The following is a 26,811-nucleotide window of genomic DNA, read 5'->3' as shown; positions in this document are numbered from 1 at the left end:
TTTACTTGCAAATAGTTTGGGTGGCATAAGGAATTGATACGGTAAAATATTTATCAATTAGCTAATCCTCAGCAGAGAGGAAGCAATACTGAACTACTCTAGTTTCCACTGAACTACAAAGTCCAGAAGCTGTGAAATGTTGTTCTCAGACTTTACCCGTTTGAGAAGGTGCAGCTCAGGGAGCATGGTGGGAGCCATCAACTGTACGGTCGTCTCATCGTACCACTTGGTTTCCTGAAACGACAGGAAATGCTGTCATTACAACATACTTTTCACACTCTCACATATTAAAGTTACAGCTGCAATGAAGGGTAATAATACTTAGTAATTGCTACATGACTATATGAGCCACATTCTGGGTATTTCTCATTAAGCAATGAAACAGTTTACTGTGCTCATACATAACGTTACCAAGAAGTAGCAATACAGGACAGCAGAATACCAAAAACTGTTAATTTTGAAAAAAATGAATTTAGTTTTATGGGCTCTCATACAGTATGTAAAATGTGTATGAATGTTTGTATTTCCCTAACGATTGACGTAATGACTGAGGATGTTCACAGTGTCAAGCTGAGCTTTCTGCTGTGAATTAAATTGAAGTGAGCAATGCTGTCAGAGGTGGTCCACACTGTGAACAGCAACAACCTCCATCTTTAACCTTCTAGCATCCTTCATATGTGCAAACACTGAAATATCGGGAGTTTAAATGTGCTCTGGCGGGTTAGTCCGCAACGTCCACATGCCCAGTTTGAAACTATTCGGGTACCTTTTTTCTCTCATTTCCTGTCATCTCCCTAGTATCCATAACAAACAAACAAATAACAAAAATGCCCAAAAAATCACTGTTGTTATGAACACTTTCAGTAACACACATCAGCTGCATTACTGTCAGCGTCACATGGTTTATTGCCATGGCCCCGACTGGATGTGTCAAACAGACAGAAGTAGTAGTCAAGTTACAGTAGCCGTAATGTGCCATAATACAATAAGCATATATGATAAAATAGTTGCTTCTCTGCAAAGTTGATGCTCATCAACGCTGGGATATAGGAGAGCGGTGTGTGCTGATGAGATGATGCACATCAACCCGTATTGACACAAAAAGACGCCAACACTGAGCTTGGCCCACATAGAAAACAATGGGTGTGGGTGTTTTGACTCTGTGTGCATTGCCCATAATACTATAAATCTTAAGTACTTTAGTACCTTAGCTTTTGCAGAAAACTGACTAGAAAAATGTTTCTTGAGTCTATACAACTCTACCACCTATCCTCCCATTGGATGTGTACACTTCTACTTTTCTCTGTGTTTCCAAATTTTCCATACATGTCACACAGTCTGCTTTAGCACACTGTGGGCCTACTTTTACAGAAAACCTCAGAAACACATAATGTATTTTTCAAATTGCTCCTTATAGAGTTAATAAGGATTTAAATCAAAATTCTAGATGACAAACTAAACCATAATCAATGCTAATACAAATTTAGCAGGGCCTCACAGTGCTGCAGAAAAACTGGAGAACCGAACAAGACTTCTAAACTTGCCACATCTGTACAGAGCAGCAATGAAACCTCACAGAGGGAGATTGAGAAACTGCGCCTGTAACTCATGAGCTATTTACTGCATCTGTGAGGACACACCTACAGTATTGCAACAATGCCTGTTGAATGTACATGTTTGAAAATGTTGGAGCACTCTAGACAGACTGTGGGATAATAATAACTGAGTAAATATGGCACGCTAGAAAAACATCTACAGTTATTCTCACATAAGCATCTAATGTACTGGTGAAATATGAATGATTGTTTTTTAAATCTTTACATTTTTGAAAAGTGGGGCATCTGGACAAACCACTGTATGTCACCTTCCTGCTTCACATGAGTGCACATGATCCAAATGACATAACTGTGGCCAAAATTAATAGACTCACTGTAGTCTTGTGCAAGGTCACGCAAAACCGGAAGTCTGAGCCACAGTGAGGACTGCACCACAGTGTACGTCAAAACCTTGGTCTGCTACAACAATTACTTTGGTAAAACTATTTTTATAGCCTTTAGTTAACTGAAGGTCGGTTGTTTACTGTCCTACAATATTAATTTAACTGAAGGCTGAGTATATAATGAGGCCCACATAAATATAAACTTGGTTTGAAAAGAAACAAGCTATTGACAAAAACTAGAAAATCTACCTTGTGAACATTGCTTCTTTTTGGCTTAGCTTAAATACCTTAAATGTACCCAAGGGACCTTTTACCAATGTACATCAAATACATTGTTATTCCAAACAGCTTCAAAGTGCAAGTGAAATATATTTCAATTAATATGGTCTAATGTAAAAATCTAACTATTTAAACTCACAATCCAATCTTTAAACGCTCAATAGACTAAGGACCTTCTCCTAGCTTTAGTTGCTAAGACTGGGTGGAAACAATTAAGAGTCAAAAACAAAAACAAAAAAAAAATTTGATTGCAGAACCAATCCAAAGCCTTTAGCACAGTAACATGCGGAAGTCGTGTATATAACCATTGCTAGGGACATCCATATTCCATTTATTTTTTTTTTTTTAAGTTCTCTCTCTATGACAAAGTGATTCACTATATCTCCAGTTTGTTTCACTAAGAAGGAGAATTAGGGGAGAGCATTGTTTCAGGTGAGGTGTCTTCCTGAAGAAAGGGGCACATGTTTGTTAGCAGCCGTTTAAGACTAAGACTTTGCACTAAGAAATCCGATTGGTGGATGCTGCGATCTCTGATCGTCTGGTACATTATAGTATGCGACTACTACCTCTGTAATCATTCTCATCTCTTTTTGGGTCATGTACCAGTGTGGTCTTTATTTTAAACTATCTTTTTCATATTTTATTTTTTTTATTTTATTTTCTTCTTCTGATGAGATGCCACCAGTGTGGCTGTTTTTACGGTGGTAAAAAGTTGGAAATTAGTCGTAGCTAAAAGGTGTGGGCACAAATTACGCATCAAGTGTCTGAACTGTGAGTTCATGGAAGCCGTCTAGCTAAGAGCAATGACACTGACACAAAAAGCAGAAGGTGCTAGTCTGATGGACAGAGGTATTTTTCTTGCACATCACAATGAGCTGAAACGAGCACACATTTTACATTACAGATCATGTTAGCATATATGTGTGCGTATGTGTTTGCATGCAAAACACGTCATGAGGAAGTGCAGCGATGGACAATTTAAGAATGTGTGACAGAAAGAGAATGAGAAAGAGAGCGAGAGGGAGGAAGTGAATGCAATGCGTCAGAAAAACTGTACAAATTGTACTTGGTGCATGTTTGATTCTATAATATTAAAGAGAACATAGGGCAATAGGAGCTTGTCATGTCAACTTGTGAATTTGGATGTTGTCAGACCTCCATGTTCACCCATGATGATGAAGGTGGGTAGAAATAACCACTAATAAACTGTCAAACTCCTAACACACTTTGTGACACCATTTTAAAGACAAACTACAAAATCAGCCTCTACACTAAAACAGTGTTGGCCCAAGTGCCTTGCTCAAGGGAAGGGCAACTATCCTCCATCCACAGATTTGTGGCTACCTGTGTCAGCCTGACCAACCTTTATGAACTTACCTTGTAGGTGACCTCTATGAGGGCGTAGCAGGGCTTCAGGGAGTCCACGTCCACAGGGACCAGCAGGCGTGGCTCTGCAGCCAGCACAGCCAAGTGCCGCAGGGCCTGCAGGTGGTAGCTGCAGCATCAAAGCAACATGAACACACAGATTTTGATTACAGTAAAATATGAAAGGGCCAGACAGATCAAGTATATTGTCTTCTAATAAAATGAAGAGATAAGCACTCGAGTTGAATGAATGAATAATTTTTTATTTCACTTCAAATTATGTTATTATGTATTATGTTGTTAATTACCATTAAATAGGTCGGGTGTGTGACCCTGCATTTAAGAACCCATGTTCCACATTTTCAACAGTGGTCTTTGCTAATAAAAAAAAACAAACACTGAGTCTCTGAACTCAACAAATCCATGTTTTTTGCAGACCAGGAACTGGATCCAAGGGGAACTGGTGAACGGAACTCAGCCCTACCTGTGTGTGTAAGCTATGAGCAGCAATCAAGTAGTTACAACAAATAATTTGAGGGGTTGCGTTGGTGCAGCTAACTTATACAACCTCAGACTCATCAGGTTGTCCATTACTAATTGAAGGTTAACATGTTTTCATCTTCATACACATCTATCTCCACCTTCTAGGACTCTGTGGACCATCACATGTGACAGACATCACCCACTCAGCACCAAACATAGTGAAAGAGAACATTTTACCAAGATTTTGTTATCATACTGTGTGTGCTGTTCTCACCGGTTGTCAGTACTGTGAGCAGGGAAGTGTGGGTACAGGGCACACAGCAGAGCAGCGATGGCTGAATTGGAGGTGCTCAGGGTGTACCTAACATGACAACATTAAAAAAAACATCACAAATAATGAAAAGACATTCTTTTCTCTCTCTCAAAACACAAACACACACACACACACACACACACACACACACACACACACACACACACACACACACACACACACACACACACACACACACACACACACACACACACACACACACACACACACACACACACACACACTAAACTCTAACGTGCTAAAAATTGCCCACTTGTTGCAACAGTCATAATCAAAAAATGCCAACCAACGCTCACACAAACCCAGTGATGGGTATGTGAAGTATACTTTGGAGGAGAATAAAAATTTCTAAATTACAGTGTTCATGACAAAACACAAAGCACTGTCAATATTGCACAATTTTGAAAGACATACTGCTTCAAAATAAACACTTTTTCATAAACCCTCTGTTAGTGAAACCAGGTGTGTGTTGTAATCTAGTCATCGTCATCACAGGCCACAACAGAGCCTCTTAAACATAATAGTTGGCAGTTAAGTGTGTACTTTGACTAATGGGGTCATTACAATAAAGTTGGGTCAGACAATAAATGCTGCTTGTACATTGAAGGTTACTTGTGAAAGTACTTAATAACAGTCAACTGAGGTAAAGGATTTTGCTCTTCAATTAAAAGGCTGCTGGGGGGGATGTATAAGAGGCTCGAACACAACACTGAACATTACATTCTTTCCCCACAAGTTTACAATTTAGGCAACCTAAAAAGGAAAAGATAAACAGGCATGTTTTAGAGCAAATTTGGTCCAAATCCACGAGCATTGGGGAATTTGAGAATTGCACTCTGCATTTGCACTAAAATTGTTTAAAGGATCAGTGTGTAGGATTCAGTGACGGTGCAGATTTCAACCATGAGTGCTTTCGGCTCAGCTTTCCTAAGGAGAAATTACGTGAAAGTCGCTATCTAGAGCCAGTGTTTGGTTGGTTGGTTAAACATGGTGGACTGTGTGGAAGAGGATCTGTTCCCTTTGTAGATAAAAACACACACACACGTTTGAAGACCAAATAATTAATTGAGAAAATGATCGGCTGGTTGATTGATAATGAAAATAATCTTTAGCTGAAGCCCTAAAACATTATATTAAAAGGTATAAGAAAGAAAAATATACACTTCTATTATTCAAAAAAGTGTTTTTCTGCCTTTTACCTATGTTTTATTAATAAATAACACATTTTTACTCTTCACCAAATATGGTTAAAAACTTTGTCAAACTGTGAGGCATCAACAGTCTCACATTTCCAACCAACCAACATCACAGTTTTTCTCTGACCATTAACTGACATCTGCCACTTCACAACTTTCAAACTGACTAACAGCAACATTAGAAACAGAAACTTCCTGCTTTGACAGTTTGGTCCACTTCTGCTTCAATAGGACGATGGTAGCCGTTAAAAGGAGGATTGCTGGCTAACAACCAGTTCTTCTGAGTCACCAGTTCCTTTTATGCTGGGCTCAACATTTACAATCTCTGAAGTATGACCGTCCAGTATGTGGAGCAGAAAATACAACTTTTAGCTGTTTTAATATTGTTTTCTACTACCCATAAAAGATGTGTTAAGTTATACTTTATTAGTCCTTGTGGGGAAGTTTGTCCTCCACATTTGACCCACACTAACTATTTTAGGAGCAGTGGACAGCTCCCAGGGACCAACTCCAGTCCTGAGGCCTGTGTTTTGGTCAAGGGCAACAGCAGAAGTATTTATAATACCTAAGATGCTAGTGTTTGCTTTGGGAGGAAACCAGAGCACTCACAAGAAACCCATGCAAACACCGTAAGAACACGCAAAGCCTTTGGTACAAAAAGGCTGTATGCTATAGTTATCAATAGTCTTAACGCAATGTGTGACTATGATGGAAAACCTAACTTTCACTTCGGTTTCCTTCCAAAAAAAATTAATAAATGGGAAGAGAAACTAACTCAGCAAACAGAAAGAGAGAGGGAGGGAGGAAGGGAGGAATGGTGAGAAAGCCACACGACATAGATTAGCAGTTATGAGGAAAAGCAAAGGTGAGAAAATGAATGAGAACAAATGAATAACAGCGACGTAGCGATAACGATGAAACACGCTGCAAGCAAATATGAATAAAAATGTTCAACGCAAACAGGTCGGGACTGAATGACAGACGAGCAGAGGGAAGAGAATGAAGGAAACACAACAATACTACAATGGCATGAGTGAGCTCCCCAGCATGAACCTTAACCTCAGCAGACCAATAGTAACACACTCATGTCAATACACACTACGGTGCATGACATTCAAACCGAGTCCCTCCAGCTGTGTGAGCGTTCAGCTGGCAGGTCTAAAATAAAACATGATCAGAAGGTTCATCTGATTACGGCTGTAGGTGGAGAAACATTTGCAACATGTAATGAGAGAGTGGGAGCCGTTGTTTCTCTTGAAAATACACAGTGGTGGAGGAACCTGGCTTGGGTGGGTGTGTGTGTGTGTATAAATGTCATTCATTATGCACAAGACAGCACTCAAAACAGACTTGTGTGTATTTGTGTGCCTAACCCACACAGTGTGTGTGCACCTGGTCATTCACAAACAACACCAGTCCCAAATCTGGTGAGTGTGTTTATGATTTAAGTACTGTTGGCATACAGAGATTCAGGTGTCTATGTGAGAGGCTACATGTAGAAAATGAGAAAAAATCCAAAGTGTATTTTTCAGGGACAGTTGCATGCTCAGTGCTTTGCTCAAGGGTTCCTCAGAAGTAATGGTAATGTTTTTAAAATGATGACGATACATTATACCTGTTCTTGTATATGCCTGTATATGTGTTTGCAAGTATCTTATGTGTCCACAAAACCGAACTGAATATGTTCACAGTGGCCTTTTTGGTGTTTTCCCTATTGTCAAAAAATCCTATAAAAATGCCTGTAGAGCCAAAGTCTGATACATCTTATTCCCCTGTGTAATACCAGATGTCTAACCATCGGCTGAAACTCCCCAATATATGTACTATTTTGTATAATTTAATAAAACAAACAGTGCCCAGCTCTAAGTATATATTTATGACCCATTTTTGGGCCCGCAGCTGAGTGCCACAGACAGAATAGGGAAGTTAGAAAAAAATTGTAAGACAGACTAACGCCATGTTGGTTTTTGGTCTTTTTATGGTACTTGTTGACAAGAAGGAAAACATAGAATAACCAGCCTTCTCCTTTAAAGTGTCTTATTTGGGTTCTATTTCTGCATTCTGGTCTACATAGATAATATACAGGGTGCCCAACAGCAGTCAATGTTGCTACAGCAGCTAGGTATAGCTGAGAAAATATTTTATGTTATTATATATAATTAAAAACAATAGTACTGGACATGAACTTGGGGAGATATCAGAGTGGGTGGCAGAATAAAAAAGTGTTTTTTTGCTCTGAAATATAATTTCCAAGATGCAAAAGTAATTACATGGATGAATTTAGTTCATTTTATAGTGTTTTCAAACATGTTTTCAGCAAAACATTTATTTTTTCCTGTGGTGAATCTGTGAAATAACAAATGCCAATTTCCTGTTGTATTAATTTTTGTAACCAACTGTTCTTTATTTTGTATGACCAGCAGTAATTGGCTGCTGTTGGAAAAAGCTTCATATAATAGTGTATGTGTGTGTATATATATATATATATATATATATATATATGTATATATGTATGTGTGTGTGTGTGTGTGCGTGTGTGCGTGTGTGTGCATCTCACCTGCCCCCTCCCAGGAAGAGCAGACCCAGCGCCATGTGATGAGCCATGTGAAAGCCGTAGTTCATCTCGCCGCCGGTTCGCTTGTGGAAAAAGCGACAGAGCTGCAGTACCTTCAGGTTCCCAGTGCCGGCCATCACCATGGACATAGCCAGCAGAATCATTGACAGACCAGTCTGCAGGTTGTAATAGCCCGTCTGCTAGGAGTACCAGTACACATGTTGACAGAGACAGAAAGAACGAGTAGAGAATAAGAAATCATTATCCAAAGTATAAGTAGGTGAGACAACAACATTGCACTCTTCATGACTGTGACAAGCTCATAAGGCCATTCTTACATCAGATCAAAGCACACATTTAAACATGCACACACAAACTTGTAACACTTACAACAGCAGCAGTACCAGCAAAGGACATGATCTTCATGAAGTTCCTGGCAAACTCATAGAGGCAGTCAAAGGCATCAGAGTTGGCAGAGCCGGCGAAGCGTAAGCCCAGTGCCATACAAGCCCCGGCAGTAATGTAGTCTTGGGCTTGGCTGAGAGAGACAAATAACACGACATGATCGGTCATGGTGCGGGACAATGTGGAGAACATTATGAACGCAACTACAGAAGCTGGTGACAAGCTGTTGGATTGCACTAAATTCCCCTGAAGACATCAATTCAAGGTACAACATTCAGAATTCATATGACAACAATTGAAATGCCAGTTTTTGGGCTTAAATACTCACGCCATTGTCTCCATGTTAATGTCTTCTGAAGGGTCAAAAGTCCCCCTCATGATCTGAAAACAAATGAAGAAAACAGTAACAGTCTGATACTTACTGATAATTTCAATAGATAGTATTGAAAACATTCTTCATTTATTGGAAGGAAGTCAAAAAAAGCTGGTAATAATGAGCAAAAGTAAGAAACTGAGCTTATTAGAAATTGTTGAATAAATTCAGTGATTAGAGACTACAGATGTGGTGGGGTTTCACATCCCCAAAGCGATGGTGTCTTTGGTTTGTTTTTGAGAAGGAAAGAAAACTGATTAAAACCATAAATCACATGTGGCGTGATTTTTTTTTCCTCAGCCCTAACCAACGGCCATTGCTTTGCCCTATAATGTCACGTACATCTCTATGAAACAGAGGGGGGAAATATTTCTGGCACACCAGGTTCACACATTGTGTTACGTTCTCAACAGACTATTATTCATTTTATACATACGATCATTTCCTGGCAGCAGACTAATGAAACACAAGTAACTTTGCTAACTTTGTGTGCAGGAAAGAGCTACTAGGACAGTACAATGGCAAATGGAAAGTTTTGATAAACCGGATTTTATTGGAGTAATTATATTGTAAATACAATCACAAGACTAAGTAACAAACTCAGTGTATCTTTTGAGACAAATAAGCCGCCAAATTGAGTAAAATAACCAAACTGATGAAGTTAAACCTGTTCTCCTCCACAGAAACCTCACAGTTTAGAATTATTTGCAAGTCATAGTTGCCAAGTCTGCAGCATCACAGCTCCAAATATGTCAGCTCAATAATACGGTGTGTGTGTATATAAGTGTGTATTTTCTCACCTGAGGTATGTTGCTCTTGACCCACTCAGTATTAGGCAGGATTTCATCCCACATGATAATACACCGAGCAAGAGTCTAAGAGGCAAGACAGAGAGAGACAGGTATACCAGATTATGGAAAGGTGGGAGAAATTATGTCTCTCTCTCTTTCAGACACACACACACACACACACACACACAGACACACAGACACACAGACACACAGACACACAGACACACACTCCTACACACACACACTAACCCTCAGCAGCAGAAACTCTGGTTTGATGAAATCCAGTAGGAACCAAGTATCTGGAGGTTTCAGCCAATCAGCAATCGACCTAGAGAACAGAACCAGAAAGAGACAAGGAGGTGTTAATACCGTCCTTAAACACCTTCTCACCCAATAGACATACAGCATCGTCTTGAAGAAGACAGGAACCTCTTGACCAATAGCATAAGGCTAGAAGATGGAGGATTCTTCTGTAGCGCAACGTGACAACTGCACTCACTGTCAGATGAGATTTTTTTTTTGTCGAGCACGTTAGGATGTTCTGCTCGAAGTTCACATGGACAAGAAATGGATGAAAAGTAGAAAGCACCACACTTTATACACAATTTATAAAACTAAGCGTCAGGGTTACCGTAGTACTGATGGAGGATTCTGTACCGTTAATACAGCTTAATATTCGTAAAAGCACTTGAGTCAGCAAGGGAAACATTTGAATGTCTTGCAAGTGATTCATAACAGTGCACCACTGCACAAAAAAGGGGAAGGAACCAGGTCAATGTACAATGAGTTGATATTTTAAATTATTAAAATTAAAAAAAAAAAGATAGGTGGATCTGTCAGTTGTTTGTCTTTTCACACCTGTTGTTGGTTTTGAGGTAGATCATGGCGAGGGCCAGTGTGGCCCCTGGACACGTCACATCGACATTTATAGTGTCGCCCTCCTGAAATGTTTGGAGAAAGCAAAATATTTGGTTAGTTAGCTAACTATCAGTGTCTTGTTAACATCTAATTTCAACATTTGTGTTATTTGAAAAGGTGTGCGTAACACTGTCATAACTACGTGATGAAAACAACAACATGATACAAATATGAAAATCACCTTTATGAATTTTAATATGGATAATGTGTATGGTGGTTTATTAAAAAGAAATTCAGGAAGGACTATATAATGACAATGTTTCTAAATTACAGCACCTCAAACAAATAATAGGCATTTCTATACTGTTGTGTATATATGTATATATATATATATATATATATATAAATAAAGGAATTGTCCATCTACCTTGATTTGGTAGCTGGGGGACTTGTGTCTCTCCCTATTGGCCCCGGCCTGAGCTCTGCGGTGGCCCCCCACCATGTACTGATACAACTGCTCAGGGACATTCAGGTCTGTCATCCCAATCAGGTTACTGCCATGCTGCCAGGAGAGAAAGGGGAGGGAGGGTGGGCAAGGGAAGGAGAGAGGATGATGATGAAAAAAGTAGAGGGGAGAAAGGAAGAGAGGTGGAGGGAGTGGTGGAGAGGGGAGAATAAAGGTGCAAGTGTTTGGAGATGAAGCGTGAGCCAGAGCCCATCTCAGTGGGAATGAGCACAAGGTATTGTAGTGTTACAACTGAACCCTTTACATGAGGTTTCTTACAGCTAGCAGTTGATTTTGGTTTCTCACACTTTAGGAAAATGTAACCTTCTATACTATGAGAAAAAACTACTGGTCAGTCTAGTGGAAAGATGTGGTGGTCAAGCCAAAAAAGAACCACAATGAAGTTTAATTTCTCAAAATGTTTCTGTGTTCTAAAATATAAATGATAAATAGCAAGTTTTGTGAGAATGCAATTGCTTCTCACTGCAGATATATAGGGACTAATCCAGAGGAAAAATGTAGTACCAGAAAATAAATTGGTATATTATTCAAGTTCAGCTTCATGTGAGTCACTGTTCCCTAAAACTATCTTATGTGGCCCCACCTGGAACCTCCAGCATGTTGAAACAACATTAAGCTATTTCTGCAAATATTTATTCGGCCAACAGAGTGTTTCTATGCGTGTGACTTACCCCCAGACAGACCATGCCCAGGGCTAGTCCAGCAGCAAGTGAATAGGACTCCCGGTCTGTGCAGTACTCCATCTCTGGACCAGGAGGTCGACCTGAAAGACAAGAAAACACACTCAAAAGTCAAGAGTGGAACTGTGGTACAGAGGGTCTACCACTTCTGCCTGACTACAAATGAAGTTAGTGCTTTTACTATTGACCAACAGAGCTTGAATACAACTTTTAAACTATGCAGTCAATTTGGACCAGACCAAGTTATGTAAGGATACATTTTCTTGTGTTTGAGTGTTGCTAGTCTGACACAATGCATGTGACACTCGAAGACATTATACATTATTTTCATTATCTATTAATCTGACAATAATTTTCACAATGAATCGAGATGTCTATACGAGTTAAACATGCTTGTTGTACAGTATACTTCGCACAGTAAGGTATTTAAATGTCTTGTTTTATTAAACTAACAGATATTCACTTTACTATCATAAATGAGAAACAAAAATATCAAATTCTCATATTTGAGAAGCTGGAACCTGCATTTTTGCATGAAAGTGACAAATGACTACAAATTGTCAATTAATCGACTGATCGTTGGAGCTATGTCTATGCATTTTGACAGCAATATTTAGCATCTCTGACCATATGTAAAATTAAGTAGGAAAGGGCAAGCACCTTTCCTACTTCACTTCATAGAATTTTGGTTTTTCAGAAACATTTTGTTAGGATGGCAACCCGATCTGAGTCACATGTCTCATCTCTACCTCTTTTTCAGAAACTCCAGATACTTATTGTTCATGACATCAATATCTCTCAAATATGTGTTTTTATTTATAAGGTATCTTCAGATCATGAAAACTTTCCAGAGCACTTTAAGACTTATTTTAAATTTAATTCTCAGGTTCACTCTTATCCAACGCAACAATCTTTAGATCTTCATCCTCCAAGATTTTTTACGTGCAAGGGTCAATTTACTATTAAATTTAGGGGTACCAAATTATGGAATACCTTTTCCCATCTGGCTAAAAACTCCATCCCTATAAAATGTTTCAAAAGATGTCTAAAAGCCCATTTAACTGCTGTCCTAAAATTCAAATTCACACACAAACACACTTTTATATCATGTTCATATTTTTGTTTTTATATTGTTATTTTGTTGTCATTATCATTTGTTGTTGATGTTATATATTCTTTTTCTCTATTATCAGTTTGTTATTACTTTATGTAGTCATAATATTCTGTGTATGTTAATTTTTTGTTCCTTATAAATATGAAATTTTAGGTGGAGACTTTAAATAAGCCCATCTGGGTTTTCTGCCTCTCCCTGCACTTTACACTATTTGTTATCTTTGTTGTTTTTAATGTAATTCTAATCTGTGCAAAAATAATAAAAAAATAATAATATGTAGACCTTTAATTAAAAACTTTGAATCCCCCTGTTTTTAAAAAGTGTCACTGTATGTTTTTATCTTTTGCACACACAAGCACACACGCAGACACACACATACACACCTATCTCAGACAGCAAGACTTCAGCATTATGTCTGTGTCCTGTTCCCTGGTACACCAGCCCGATGCCAATTACAGCAGCAACCTGCAGAACAGACAGAGGGAGAATTGAATGATTATTGTTTCATTTTGTGTGTGTGTGTGTGTGTAAAAAATAGTGTATACTTGTACGTTTATGTTTGCAGATCTGAATAACATAATCCACACAGACACACTAACAGCCGTGTAATTAGTCTTATACTCATGTATAATCACTTAAAGTATTGCATTTTCACAGTCCACAATTAATATTCTTCCTCATTGCCCTGATGCACTCTCATGTGGACATTTAAATATGCACATTCACTGTTACCTGAACATTGTGTGGCACGTCCAGCTCAGTGGAGGTGGGTGGGAGAAGGGCAGGGATGTGTATACTAAGCAGGCGGGTAATTGACATGTCCATGGTGCCCAGTTTGGCTGAAGACACACCCAGAAGGAGCCCGATGCTGGTCATCTCATGGCCCTGACGCAGCGACAAGGACAGAAAGCTGGTAAATTGTGGATTTAGGGTGTCAAAGAGACAGCTAAACAGTTGTTGATGATATGAATATTATATTACTTCCAAGAAAAATACAGTGTTTTCTTCAAAGAATGGTTAATTTCAGTTAAATGTAGACAGCAAATTACCTCAGACCACGCAATATATGTGTCCCTGTGTACTAAACACCTGCTGTAGCAGAACAAATTACTTCCGATGTAATCAGCTCTAACTGTGAGGCTGGTATCTGAGGCTCACCGTGACTGACAGTTTTCATTAGACCCCTGTGGATCACACCTGTGTGTGTTTGTGTCTGTTTAATAATTGCAAAGGCATACCATGTTCCCCTAACATGTTGTAACAGCAACACTGATATGGGTCATCATTACATTAAAATTAAAAGTAAATTCTACATATTTTTCTAAATAAAACCTTAAACCACTTTTTTTTATATTTATATTTATATTTATATATATATATATATATATATATATATATATAAAAATAACCTGACAATTCATTGCTAAAAAATATCCAGGAAAAGGCTAAACAGCAACTAAATGTGAAAATATTAGACCAGTTCCATTTCTCTAGTGCACTGGTTCTCAAACTATGGTAAATGTATTAATGCTGGCACACAACCTTCAAGCTGTTACAGGTTAAAATGTGATGGTATCATAGTAAGTGAAGGTAAAGTGAATGGGCCAGAAACACTGCTATCATGGCTGCAAACAGGAATATTGGGAAGAAAAGTGTCGGCCAGGAGTATCACTTTTCCACCAAATTAGCACCGGTCACTGCCTCCTGTGTGGGTTGGCCTGTGCCTCCGTAGCTGAATATGGCTGCGCTACACTACTGTATTTTATTTTCTAAAACACATTTCTTTTAAATGAACAACAACACTATAACACTGTGATCTTAAAACAATAAATGGAAAAAAATAAAAATAAATCTAATGACGTTGTCTCGGTTTGACTTTGTAAAAGGCTGCAGCCACAAGGTGAACACAGTGGGATGCTTAAAAGACGAGGGACACACGCACACAACTCCACATTCTCTCTAAAACCACAACCATACGCAATTCTAATGAACTGATCCAGAGTATGTCAGTGTAATTTCTCTTTTACAGCGAGAATAGAAACCGACATAAAACCACCAGCTACAAACAGGCTTCACTGTTAACCACGCTCATAGCTTTCATTCAGACTGAAGGCTGTTACACGCAACTGTCTGTATTAAATGTCTATTGTACAGTTCTGCAGTGTTTCCCTTATATTTGTACTAAATCTGTGTGTGTTACCCTGAGCTGTCAGTATCTTTATCCAAAAATAATTTCTAATGGATCTGCTTTGGGACATTAATATTTTTAATTCCACCATTTCAGCAAGTGGACTTTTATTTTAAGCACATGTATGAGAACATACTTAAATCTCATTTATAAAGAAATTACTAATAAGGAGAGCTTTTTGATCTTCATGGACTGCGGCATCAATTCACATCCTCAATCAAAATGGGAACTGAAAATGAATCAGTCTCAAAGCATGTCTTGGTACAGGGTGTGAGTGTGGATTTGGTGCAATGGTTACTCTTTATCTTTAACCACATCTTTACACTGACTTTTTAATTGAGCAAAAATAAGATTTAGCTTGCAGCCTCCTGTTGTTTTTCTCACCTGAAAGTGGGAAGGACTCATCTCGTTTCAAAGTTCTCAGAGGGCAAGGTTTCGTTTTGACTGGTTGCCTGCCTCTGATGCAAGTCTACTTCTCTCATTTACAGTCATCTAGAAAAAAATGTGTGTGCAGGTGTGTGTGTACGTGTGTGTGTACATGTGTTTGTGTGCAAGTTAAATGAAAGTAGTTGGGTGTACCTTTGTATAAACTGTATTTAAGTTCGTACTTGTTTTCCTTTCTTGCGCTTCTGTGTGAGTTGGTGTGTGTGTTTGTACCGCAGTAAGAAACAGTAATTTAGTGACAGTGCTGTCTACTGTAAACTGCCCATTAAGGTAGAAAGTATTCATTAAACCCAAAATACATCTGCTTCTGTACATTTGTAGGGCTATAAATAAATAAAATGTGTATGTTTGTTTTGCTTGTGCAGTGAAACTCAAGGTGTGAAACTAATGTGCGGACAGTTTCTGCACATTTATGCCTTTGTGTGAATGTGTGTACTGTACCTTGGTGAGGTAGTCATGTATATTGAGCGTGGCCAGCTTAGTGAGGTGTCCATTGAGGCCCAGGGCCATGAGGAAGCCTGCATACTCATTAGCCAGCTCAGGGCTCTTTGGCTTGTTGTAGGCTATCCAGGCTGAGTCCACCTTAAATACCAACAAAAAGAAATTCACATTTTTTTGTAGGGTTCTTAGCTAAAAAAATAAGGGTGAGTTTACAATGCAAACATGAACAAAAGGGACAAAGTTTCTATGAGTTTGTCTAGACTCATAAAAAATTACATAATTACATAAGGGTTTATTATCAGGACAGGACTGACTGTAGAAACAAGTGAGTAATCAGCTGCACTAACATGTATGTAAAACTGTACACAAAGCCTGATGGAGGAGGTAGCGAAGCTGAGGTTTGTGACTGACCTGTGAAGCTGGGGCTATTTTGAGTCCAGCAGCTACTCCGTTATGGAAGCTGGGCCAGCTGGTCATATTGGGAGGAACATCAATGTTCCCGCTGTTCAGATCTACCATAGTGTTTCTGGGAGGAGCACGGCCTGGGGTAGAAAAATACAAATGCAAAGTAAAATCTGGAACTTAATACTGAACTACAAAAATCCTAAGTTGAGTACACACAATATATACATAAAGAACACCTGTTAATGTACAGTTTAATTTCCTGTGGAGCAGAGGTTAAAAATCTCTAAAATCTGCTTTATTCCTATAAGTTATAAATTCCCTGATATAACTTTGAGGAAAAATTTATAAATCCCCTATCCTCAATATTCCTGTCTAAAACACTTCAAATTTCACAATATGCCATATGTTCATTGACGTTCATTAATGCATAAACAGGGTGCGGATGTGCATCATGTTACCTGTCAGGTTGAGTTTTGGGACAGGTAAAGGTTCCGTCGGTACAGGGTGATAGGAGAAGAGAGTGAAAAGGCCTCTGCCAACCGGAAGAGCCATGGTCCTCTGACACAACTGCAGGAGTCTAGGGAAGATACACATATGTGGACAAAAAGAAAGCAGGGAATTAAAACTAAGGAAACATTACAGGCTCAGAGTCAGAAAAATCTATATAACTGACAGGAGGTGCACGCCACCCTTGATTACTGCAGACATCCTATTGATTGTGTACAATTGTAAGGCAAAGACAAGGAGAGAACAGAGACAAACAAAAGACATACACAGTGAAAAAACAAAAGTTAAAGAAAGTGTGATCTGAAACAGGAATTCAAAGGAATGAGGAGAAAGGCACCAGAGGATATTGTATATGTCTTTTGAAATTGCTCTGTTGCTGTCTGTGAGTATTTATGTTGGCAGTCAGGACACACACACATACATTATACTCACTTGTTCTCTTTCTCCTCAATGTACTCATGGTCAGAAACTTCTGGTAACTGGACAACACTGACCCGGACCGGCCTGGAGCTCTGCAGGAGCCTCCTGACCTCCTGGACCCTCAGATCCTGACTCCAGATCAGTCCTGTGACCTGGAGAGGAGAACATGACACATTCTCAAAATTACAATACCTAAGGTATCAACAACAAGCCTTCTTTAGATAACTAACAATGTTTACTGCGCCTGTTACCTCTTGAATAATGTCCGACATCCCATCTTCCTCCTCATCTGCCTCTGTGGTCGCAGGAGGCTCCAAGGACAGACCTGAACCTACGGACTGGAGAGACACAAACACACAAATGATTCACAGACAACCATGATGACAGTTTAGAGAGTCTTATGTGACTGACGTTTCATCTCAACAACCTTACTGGTTTTAAGATTCATTCCAAAGATGATTTGATTGTCCACCTGCTCCCAGGCTTTCTGGTGAGTGTGTGTGCATGTGAGCAAGAGATACTGAGGGTAAAGAGTTCAGCTTTGATTGAAACACAGTCAGATAATCTATTTGCGTAGCATGTCTTTTTCGGAACGTGAAGAGCAATTACACCCTGTTATGGCTGGAGGTCTGTACATGCATGTGTGTGTAATGCTGATGGATTCAACCTCCAGTTATCAAGGAAGGAAGGGCTCTTGAATTACTCCCACAAAGATATTAATGGTATGAAGGTAAAGCATTTTTTGTTGCCATTATAATTACAGGTTATTAGGAGACTTTCAATGTTTTATTTTTTAACATATACACTGTGTATTGCACACTGACTAATGTAGTTATCAAATAAGTAAAAATAATTTCTGCAGCAATGTTTAAAGGCACAATTTAAGATGATTTTATCCAAATATTTCAAGTGGAAGCGCTTTTGGAAATATTGCTTGGACTTGGTCAAGCTACTGCAAGCCCTCATTAATAATGCAGGGATTACATATACTGTTTGTGCTTGCAAATGTTGGGATGACAAGTACTTGGAAGGATTAGGGTCAGACTGGAACGCCCCACTAGGACTGAGAAGTACAAACTGTAACAATGGAATCAGAATTTTAGACTCAGTTTAGATGAATCGTGTGTGCACCCTGGCCTGGTCTGACTCTGAATATTACTTATTTCACACTTACTGCTTTGCTCTTGCCCAGGGTCATCTTGTGGGCTTGTTTGGTCAGATCCTGTCGCCCAATCAGCAGACAGACCTCCTCTGACCAATCAGAACATGGCTGCTCCCGGCAGTGGTAGATGGCCTCCCTGATAGGCAAAGCCACGCCGAAGGGGACTGACTCCAAGTCCTTCAAGGTGAAACCTAAATCAAAATAGCCATGTCCTAATTTAGAGGCTGCCTCCAACAGGTAAAAATTACAGACACTCCAGACATGTGGCCTGGCAGGGAGGGAGTCAGTTCACAGACTGTGGTGTGAATGTGTTAAATTTGCATTATTGTGAACCAGTGTGGTGCCGAAAAAGATATGGCTTCAGCAAAAACTGAAAAAAACACCTGCTTGTCTTACCTTCTGAGGTGAGCCAGACCACCAGCTGCTCAGCCAGACTCCCACTGCAACCCCTCACCTTCCCACTGCTCTGTCTAGAATAAAAACACATAATTAATTACAACAATGATGACTACAAAGATCTGATGAAACGCAAAAAGATTGATATCATTCTTTTTCTTTTTTTAAATAGCTTTCAAAATTAACTTTACTTGCTCAAGAATAGCAGCGCTATGGAGAAGCTTTTTTACGAGCAATTTTTCTGGTCTCATGCATGACAACACACTTGCACATCATGATACACATTCCTGTGAATGGTTTCAATTCCACTGATCTACAGGTAGCAGTAATGTACAAAGAAAATCAGTAATGCATGACCAAAGGCAAAAAATAAGATGCCTGTTAGCTAGTAAACAAGGCTGTATTAATACAGGTTTGAAAAAGGCTTTGCAGGCTTTGGTTTAGGTGAGTGACACTGAATGTAAAGACAACTTTGTTTATGTGCATGAGAACCCCACAGGACACCTTTAACATTTGGGTTATTTAAAGATCCAGTGTGTAACACTCAGGAGGATCTATTGGTAGAAATGGAATGTAATATTCATAGGTATGAAAACAGGAAATAAGACTTTCGTGTTTTTTGCAAATTTTGCAGCCACCGTAGTTTCTCCTACATGCTTAGAAATGGAGTCTGAGGCGAGGGGTATTCAGTTGTTTGCAATGTGTAATCTCACCGTGACCAAATCCTACACACTGGATCTTTAATGCTTTTTGAAATTATAATAGTGTACAGAAAAAAAAAAACTCAATTATTTTTAAAAAATTGTTCTTCCTCTTAGTGCTGTGAACCGAATTACCTTCTGCACTGAGGTTCACTGGCACAAGACTTCTGGCCTGAGAAAGTGGAGGATGAGACAGAGACAGTGAGATGACAGGAGAAAGAGGTCAACAGGTTGATTCATTTGTTCTGTTTGTGAGATGTCGCATCATGCTCATCGCATTTTCACAGCTCCTGAAAGGAAACAACTCTAGACTGTATTAAAGCATTTTCAGATCTACAATGATTGGTTGCTAAAATTTGTCACTAACAAGAAAATTGGCACTTAAATTGCTGGTTAAATGGAGGTGACATTTTGTTCCTGATAAGTGGAGGAGTGTATTTATGTGACATCTGTTGTTGTTTGGTTTTGTTTTGTCAGTGAAAAATGCCAACATAGAGCGGGAAAAAAACAGTCACTCAGGATTCTCTCTCACCGCCCACAAAGTCAATGAGCAATTCTGTGTCAGTGGAAAGTAGGCTGATCAAACACCTCCAGCGACTGCTGTCATCTCAGCACTGTATTGGGTTTTTGTCCAAGCAAAAACAAATAGAGGAAATCAGGTGACATGCAAAACTGCGTCACTGCAAACTACCTTTCTTCCTGTGTTACTGGGCCCTGAAGCATGGAACTATGGGACTGGCAGGTAATAAGGACTGGTTGTCAATAAATGTACACATGAACACAAACAGTCAAAGGCTTCAGTCAGAAGCATACGTAGTCCCAGGATGCAATCAAAGAGAAGTGAAATGATCTTTAAGGCTAGTCACAAAGACACACACACCTGCAGAGAGCTTGGCCAGGTACTTTGATACGTCTGTCGAAGTAGCATTTTCATCTTCAGTGATGTAGAGAGCATAACTCTGAGGAAAGAGAAAAAAGAGAAACAGATAAATACTACAAAGCAAAAAACAGAATTGGTATCATTTGTACAGTCAAAATAACATGAGAGTTACATCATTATATATACATTTCCAGTGACTAAGGTATACATTTTTTAAAGAAATATGCCAAAAGATTTAAATCAAAATCATGATGTTGAAATGATGAAAACCAGGCACAATGAGAAAACATCTAAACCAATCATCATATATCATCACAGAGGGCAAGATCATTGGCTGTTTCTACTATAATAGCATTACTCTTCCTACTGCAGATCCTGGCAGCATTACATCTCTCACAATATAAACCAGCATAGATAGTGTGTATAGGTCAAAACAAAAGCTAGAGCTAGTAACTAAATAATAAGCAAACATTCACATACTTATGCACACAAAGTAGTGTGTAGGCAACACTTCATAAGGGCCTGTCTGTGTGTAACCACAGTCTGTCTAGTATCTGTCTTCAAGAACAGTTTGGTTGATATGAAGCATTTAAATTTAGGCTCAGTTATTGCAGCCAACATCATCCATTTGCAGAGCTGCATTATCAGTAAGGTCAAACCCGTAGACCAGTGCAACAGAACCCACCTATAGGTAACCAAAGGAACAGCAGTAGCTTAAAACTGCAAACGTACAAATGTCAAATGCCTGAGCTTGTTCCCCTGTATTAAATAGTTAGATGTTTCCATTTGTCAATTCCTCTATTTCTGTATGTGATGGGATTCCAGACCTCTGAATCACCACCCACATCTCTGAGTTGTACAGTAATTTAAATAGAAGGAATGGAAGTGAAACGAAATGGCAATTAAGTCTGATTATCAGGCCTACGTCAGACAACAACTGCAGACCCAGGAGAATGTAAGTCTGCCAGACTGAACAGATTCTTCACAATGGGATTGCCTGTCTTAAAACTAAATTTAAGACACAAAATGCCCCATTCAATTGTTCTCAATTTTTTACGCATTTTTAAGGATAATAGAATGCACAAGTTTGTCAGGACCTTTTCACATCCTGATCTGTGTATACGGTATATGTCTGTGTCTGTCTCTCTGTCTGTCTCAGTCGTCATCACCTCAGTCGTCATCACCTCAGTCGTCCTCCAGAGAAACAATAGTTGCCCTTCCTTCATTGATGAGTGAAGGTTGAATGCGTCAGCACCACTCACACACGTATGTACACATCTCAAGCCATATCATAGCAAAATTCATAATCACATGCTACGCAAATAGATTATCTGACTGTGTCTCAATCAAAGCTGAACTCTTTACCCTCACCATCTCTAGCTCACACACACAAGAATGTCTGGGAACACGTGGAAAATCAAACTTAAAATGACTGACAGAACTCCATCAAAGTTAAAGACAAAACACACTTAGACATCATCAAGACCCTCTAAAAACTGTATAACCTTTGACAAATCAAATCTGCTCCTACGACCGTCGAGTTGCACTGCTAAGAAAATGTTCCTTAACCTTTCAGCTGCAGTTCCTCAATCCCTGTGATGTGTGACAAAATATAAAAAATATATTGATTGTGTGAGGTCCCAGCCTGGGGAAATTTGTCTCATTCTTGTTTGTATTGTACAAATTATGATGATTTAAGCCTATGTCCATAACTCAACAAAACCCTGAAATATTCTGACGTATAGATAATGTATCCAAGTTTACTTTTAAAGTTTGCTTCGTCTCAAAGCATAGAAAAGAAGGCAAGATGGAATATCTACTTAGTACTTGCTTTGATTTCTACTATATGTTTTTGATTTATGTATTTTGTTGTAGACAACGAAGTTCTGACGAAGATTCAATTGTGAAAGGTGCTTCTCCATTTTCGGACTTTGAGCCATGCGGTCTGAGGATAGTTGCATGCATGACACAATTTTCAATACTATCGGATCTGTACTTTATGTTTATTTTGCTACATTTTGGGATCATGACTACTAATAATATTCTTCCTCATTTTTTCTCTTCTTTAGAAACACACAATTAATATTGGGCCTGGGCAATAAAACAATTGCACTATGTATCAGCAATAGACACTTCATTAATATCAGAATATAAGAAATTGTTCAATGTCATATCAATAGTTTCACTTAAAAGCATTAAATGCAAACTGCTATGAAAGCAAATAACAAATATGCCCTGGCTCATATACAGCATCATATGCCTTGATAATGGAGCATGCTATGAGTGAATCACCACAGTCGTTTCTACCCTTTGGAATACACGCTGTTTGTCTGTTACATCTCAAGAAAGAATCCACAGGCAGTACACGATGGAGAGTTACTAATTATTACCTGTGATAGATAAAGTGGTTAAATTCAACCTTTTTTCCCCTGGTCTTTATTAAAAATAGATCATTCAATAATAATAATAACTCAAATTATTTGGTGTCCTTGTAGCCTGTTCATCTAGGATGTGTAGCATGTGAATGTCTCCAGTTTGAGGGCCTATGTCTTCCCATCTGTTTCTACTTGTTATTTAAAAAATTAAGCTTTGGTCGTACCAGAACCAGCAGCCTGGTCCTCTGACAGATTCCGGGCAGGTAGGGGAAAGGCAGGATCTCCTCCCCTCTTAGACAGCTACTGAGCCAGCTGAGCACACAGGGAGGATCTGCCCTCAGGAAGGACGGACGCTGCATCTGACCAAACAGAGCTGTCGAGGGATAGAAAGATGGAGGGTGAGGAAAACAGAGGACTATAGGAGAGGAGAGGGGAAAGAGGGATGAGAGTGTGTGTGAGGAATGCAGAAGTTGGGGTGGAAGTGGAGACAAAGTAGGATGCAGGTAGGAAAAGGGGGCAAACATGATAAGGATTGTGAAAACAGAGAACCAGGGAGGAAAGAAAGGGAGCAAGGGAAGAGGGATATATAGAAGGAGCCAGAAGTGGACAAAATAATAGAAAGAGAAGAAAAACTCAAACATAAAGCAAACACTGTATGCTGAGTCTTTATCAGCAGCAGACACTCCTGTCCTCTCCATTCCACAACATCATGTCTTGTCTGTTTCCTGACTTGATACCATTATTAGACTATCATATGGGTCTTACCCTGGTCTATGAGGCAGCTCTCATTGAAGCCACTAATTAAGGAAGGGTAATCTCTCCAGTACAGATCCATGTACTCTTCCAACTGGAGGTCTCTGCAAAAAAAAACAAAAGCAAAACAACTTTATTAATATTCCCGTATAGCAATGACTCTACATATGCATAAACACGTCACATCTCATCTACCAAAGAAATCTACAGCATAAGAGAGTCAGAGGTTGAACTCCACCATAGTGAACAAAGGGAACATTTCCACTCACAATGACAATGTTTCTAATCTTTTATCACTGGGTTATTAAAACTACCTTGTTCCACATGTGCACAACTGGATAGCAAATTGCTCCAGGGCAAATCTAAAAATGGCTCCACATTCTCAAAGAGCCTCTGTGACATTTAGCTTATTTTTAGTAATTAAACACATACTCTGAGTAAGTAGCAGCTGTGAGTCATTACCATCCTGCATTTACATCAGCTGATCAATAGTTTTTAATCCCAGAACTAAGCCCCGACTCTCACCCAATTTTAAGCTTTGTGTGTGCATGTGTGTGTTGCACACTGGGAAATAGTTGAGCATACAGTCATCTAATTTTATAAAATGTATGTATAAACTCATGGTTATAGCTGTAAAATTAACTGTCAATCTAAATCCTTTTCCGTTTTTTTCCCTAAGCTTTTATGCTTTTGTACAGCCTCATTACCCTGTGTATCTTTTTATATTGTTATATTGTAACTATTTCTATAACTTCCAGTGCGAGGGAAAAACAAAATAGTAAAGTTATTTTACAGTTATGGTATTTTTGTTCCTGTATTAAAATGTATAATAATGTTTAAAAAGTCTCATATTTAATACTATATTTTAAATGATATGAATGATGATATAAAAATGATAATGTGCAGTGTTAAGATAGCACCTTGTAGGAACATAAATGTGACCTAAATCAATGTATCTGATAGGTGTGTAGGTAGTGAAGCTGTCCAATCACTGTTGAGAAATCCTGTCCTCACTAGTGGAGCACTGTTACTACAGGGAGATACTTCTGGCTTTTGTCTCAAGTTCTGAACACATCGTTTTCCTGTGGGCAGAAATTTCCACAGGCAAAGTGAGGCTGCAAACTGAAGCTCCGACAGGCTGGTTAAAGCCCTTCCATTGGATCCTCTGCTTTACATTAATCTTGTTTGCTTTGAAACCTGCTACATGAGGATCATTCTTAAAATACCTTATCATAAAATGGTAACTTAGGATATGTGAAGAGGATTAAAACCAATTTCTCCCTCATGTTATTCAGATAAATGTTTTTTAAAAAAGCGCCCCAACAAAAACCTTATAAAAACAGCCAGGATCATTGTTTTTGTCATAACTAGCTAGCCTGAGAGAGTGTGAAAATGTGTACTATACTTCACAACAGCCCACGTACTAACCAACACAGACCAATTACTCTGAAGAGCGCTTAACTCTCCCACTTCACCTGTTCTGTTATTGTCATCACAGCGATCACTCGAACCTGTTGAAGTTTATTGCTCGGTACATCACTAAAGAGCCTTGATTACACACAAGCTTTCACTGAAAACAATAAAATGTGTTTGCCTTTTCTTCTCATGGTGCAAGTTAAATGTAGTTTGGTGTAAAGTAGAGCAATTCTTTCTCTCATTTGTCTCTTCTCAATTTTGTAACCTTTATGTACGTAAACAACAGTTTTTGCAGTGCTTTGTGGTTACCTGGCCAGCTGTTGCAGCAGACAGACGAGCAATGAGGCTCTCGCTCTCTGCAGCTCGTCCAGCTGCAGCTCTTGATAGAGCAGATGGAGAACATAGAAAAGAGAAGGAATGTGAGGGAAGAGAGGCGCTGAACTGTCCAACTTTAGAGGTGGACAGGAGGGAGAGGACACCTAAGACAAACAAAGGACAAACAAAAATAAGTTCAATTGTAAGAATACAAGGCAAAGCACAGTGTGCATACAGAAAAAGGAGACAGGGGAGACATTGTCATTGTCAATTAGTACAATTATGTAACTATTTTAACTAAGGCCTGAATTCATGTTAGGGTGAAAAAGCCTTTCAAATATTAAGACCAGAGGTTCCAAAACCTTTTTGTCTGAATTACCCCCACAGCTCTGTCAGATGAGCTCCAGTACCCTTTCACCAGCAGTTTCAATCATTTATCCATTACTTTTCACTATTGCAGCATACACACTCAGCAACCAGTTTATTATTAGGTTCACCTAGCTACAACTAAAGCAGTCTAATACAACAGTCCTACTATCAATCCTACCTTCAAGGTAGAACCCACAAGAGTTTCTGAGGGCTGTAATAATTGCATCTAGCGAGATGCATCTGAATCCATACAACATTAAGTCTTATTCAAACAAAGTGTATCATGCTCTGACCCAAATATGTAGAACAAACAAAAAAAATCTAACAAAATGTAATTTATCAAGCCATCTAGAGGGAGTTAATTACAGAGGACAGGCCATCAGTGTCCGTTATGACAGTATTGTTGGAGCCACTGGAGTCCACTGGACCGCAGACAGGCTGGGAATTCATCTGATGGTGGTAATGAGACCCCAATAAGTAGTCCCAGTCCTTCAGAGAGAGGAGAGAGAGATATAAACCAGTAAAAGCTGGGTTATCTTATTGGTCAATGTTGTAAGTATATGGCATATAACCACATAAAAATACAGATTTGTACAAAGCAAAATATATGCAGTAATGCATTTTGATGGATAAAAAGGCAGCATGTGTTAGGGGAAAAATAATGGAATTGGAACATTCAGAATGGAAAAAAAGGACATAATTATATATGTATTATAATGTTTTTATGTCGATTTGGTGTATTATTTGTGGCTTCACAGCCATCACCACATCTGGGCAGCACCACCATGAAGTTGAATGGTGAACTATCTGAAAGACACAGAGCTCAGAGCACACAGGCTGACAGGGTCAACAGCATGCCTCAGTTTGATATGGCTCATGTGCGCAGGCACGCGCACACACACACGTACACACACACACACACGTCACACACACACACACACACACACACACACACACACACACACACACACACACACACACACACACACACACACACACACACACACACACACACACACACACACACACACACACACACACACACACACACACACACACACACACACACACACACACACACACACACACACACAGCCTCCAGCTGACCGACATTTGACAGTCATGTTTTGCTCTGATGAGAA

General features: G+C 39.1%; 1 protein-coding gene across 7 annotated transcripts in view; it reads right to left on the bottom strand.

Annotated features, from left to right (window-relative positions):
- anapc1 (anaphase promoting complex subunit 1) overlaps positions 1-26,811 on the bottom strand; it is a 56,592-nt gene that overhangs the window by 8,817 nt on the left and 20,964 nt on the right. For 3 of the 7 annotated variants that reach the window (XM_051425401.1, XM_051425410.1, XM_051425393.1), the window contains 26 exons: positions 26,036-26,158; positions 25,295-25,464; positions 23,582-23,673; positions 23,041-23,231; positions 20,442-20,520; positions 19,697-19,733; positions 18,861-18,934; positions 18,477-18,655; positions 17,554-17,640; positions 17,315-17,454; positions 16,834-16,952; positions 16,382-16,512; positions 15,971-16,111; positions 13,630-13,782; positions 13,281-13,362; positions 11,775-11,866; positions 11,005-11,139; positions 10,578-10,660; positions 9,969-10,047; positions 9,729-9,803; positions 8,884-8,936; positions 8,541-8,688; positions 8,154-8,350; positions 4,341-4,427; positions 3,596-3,713; positions 157-234 (listed from right to left, as the gene is read on the bottom strand). In XM_051425401.1, the coding sequence (XP_051281361.1) occupies positions 157-234; positions 3,596-3,713; positions 4,341-4,427; positions 8,154-8,350; positions 8,541-8,688; positions 8,884-8,936; positions 9,729-9,803; positions 9,969-10,047; positions 10,578-10,660; positions 11,005-11,139; positions 11,775-11,866; positions 13,281-13,362; positions 13,630-13,782; positions 15,971-16,111; positions 16,382-16,512; positions 16,834-16,952; positions 17,315-17,454; positions 17,554-17,640; positions 18,477-18,655; positions 18,861-18,934; positions 19,697-19,733; positions 20,442-20,520; positions 23,041-23,231; positions 23,582-23,673; positions 25,295-25,464; positions 26,036-26,158 (2,943 nt within the window). Of the gene's footprint in view, positions 1-156; positions 235-3,595; positions 3,714-3,825; positions 4,236-4,340; positions 4,428-8,153; positions 8,351-8,540; positions 8,689-8,883; positions 8,937-9,728; positions 9,804-9,968; positions 10,048-10,577; positions 10,661-11,004; positions 11,140-11,774; positions 11,867-13,280; positions 13,363-13,629; positions 13,783-15,970; positions 16,112-16,381; positions 16,513-16,833; positions 16,953-17,314; positions 17,455-17,553; positions 17,641-18,476; positions 18,656-18,860; positions 18,935-19,696; positions 19,734-20,441; positions 20,521-23,040; positions 23,232-23,581; positions 23,674-25,294; positions 25,465-26,035; positions 26,159-26,811 lie in introns of those variants that run through there. The other 4 variants (XM_051425419.1, XM_051425428.1, XM_051425438.1 and 1 more) reach the window with 4 other exon arrangements.

This window comes from Dicentrarchus labrax, unplaced genomic scaffold, assembly GCF_905237075.1.
Source record: "Dicentrarchus labrax unplaced genomic scaffold, dlabrax2021, whole genome shotgun sequence".
In the NCBI taxonomy this organism is placed as follows: domain Eukaryota; kingdom Metazoa; phylum Chordata; class Actinopteri; family Moronidae; genus Dicentrarchus; species Dicentrarchus labrax.
Note: the sequence above shows the minus strand (reverse complement) of the source record. Positions and strands in the feature narration are given on the sequence as shown.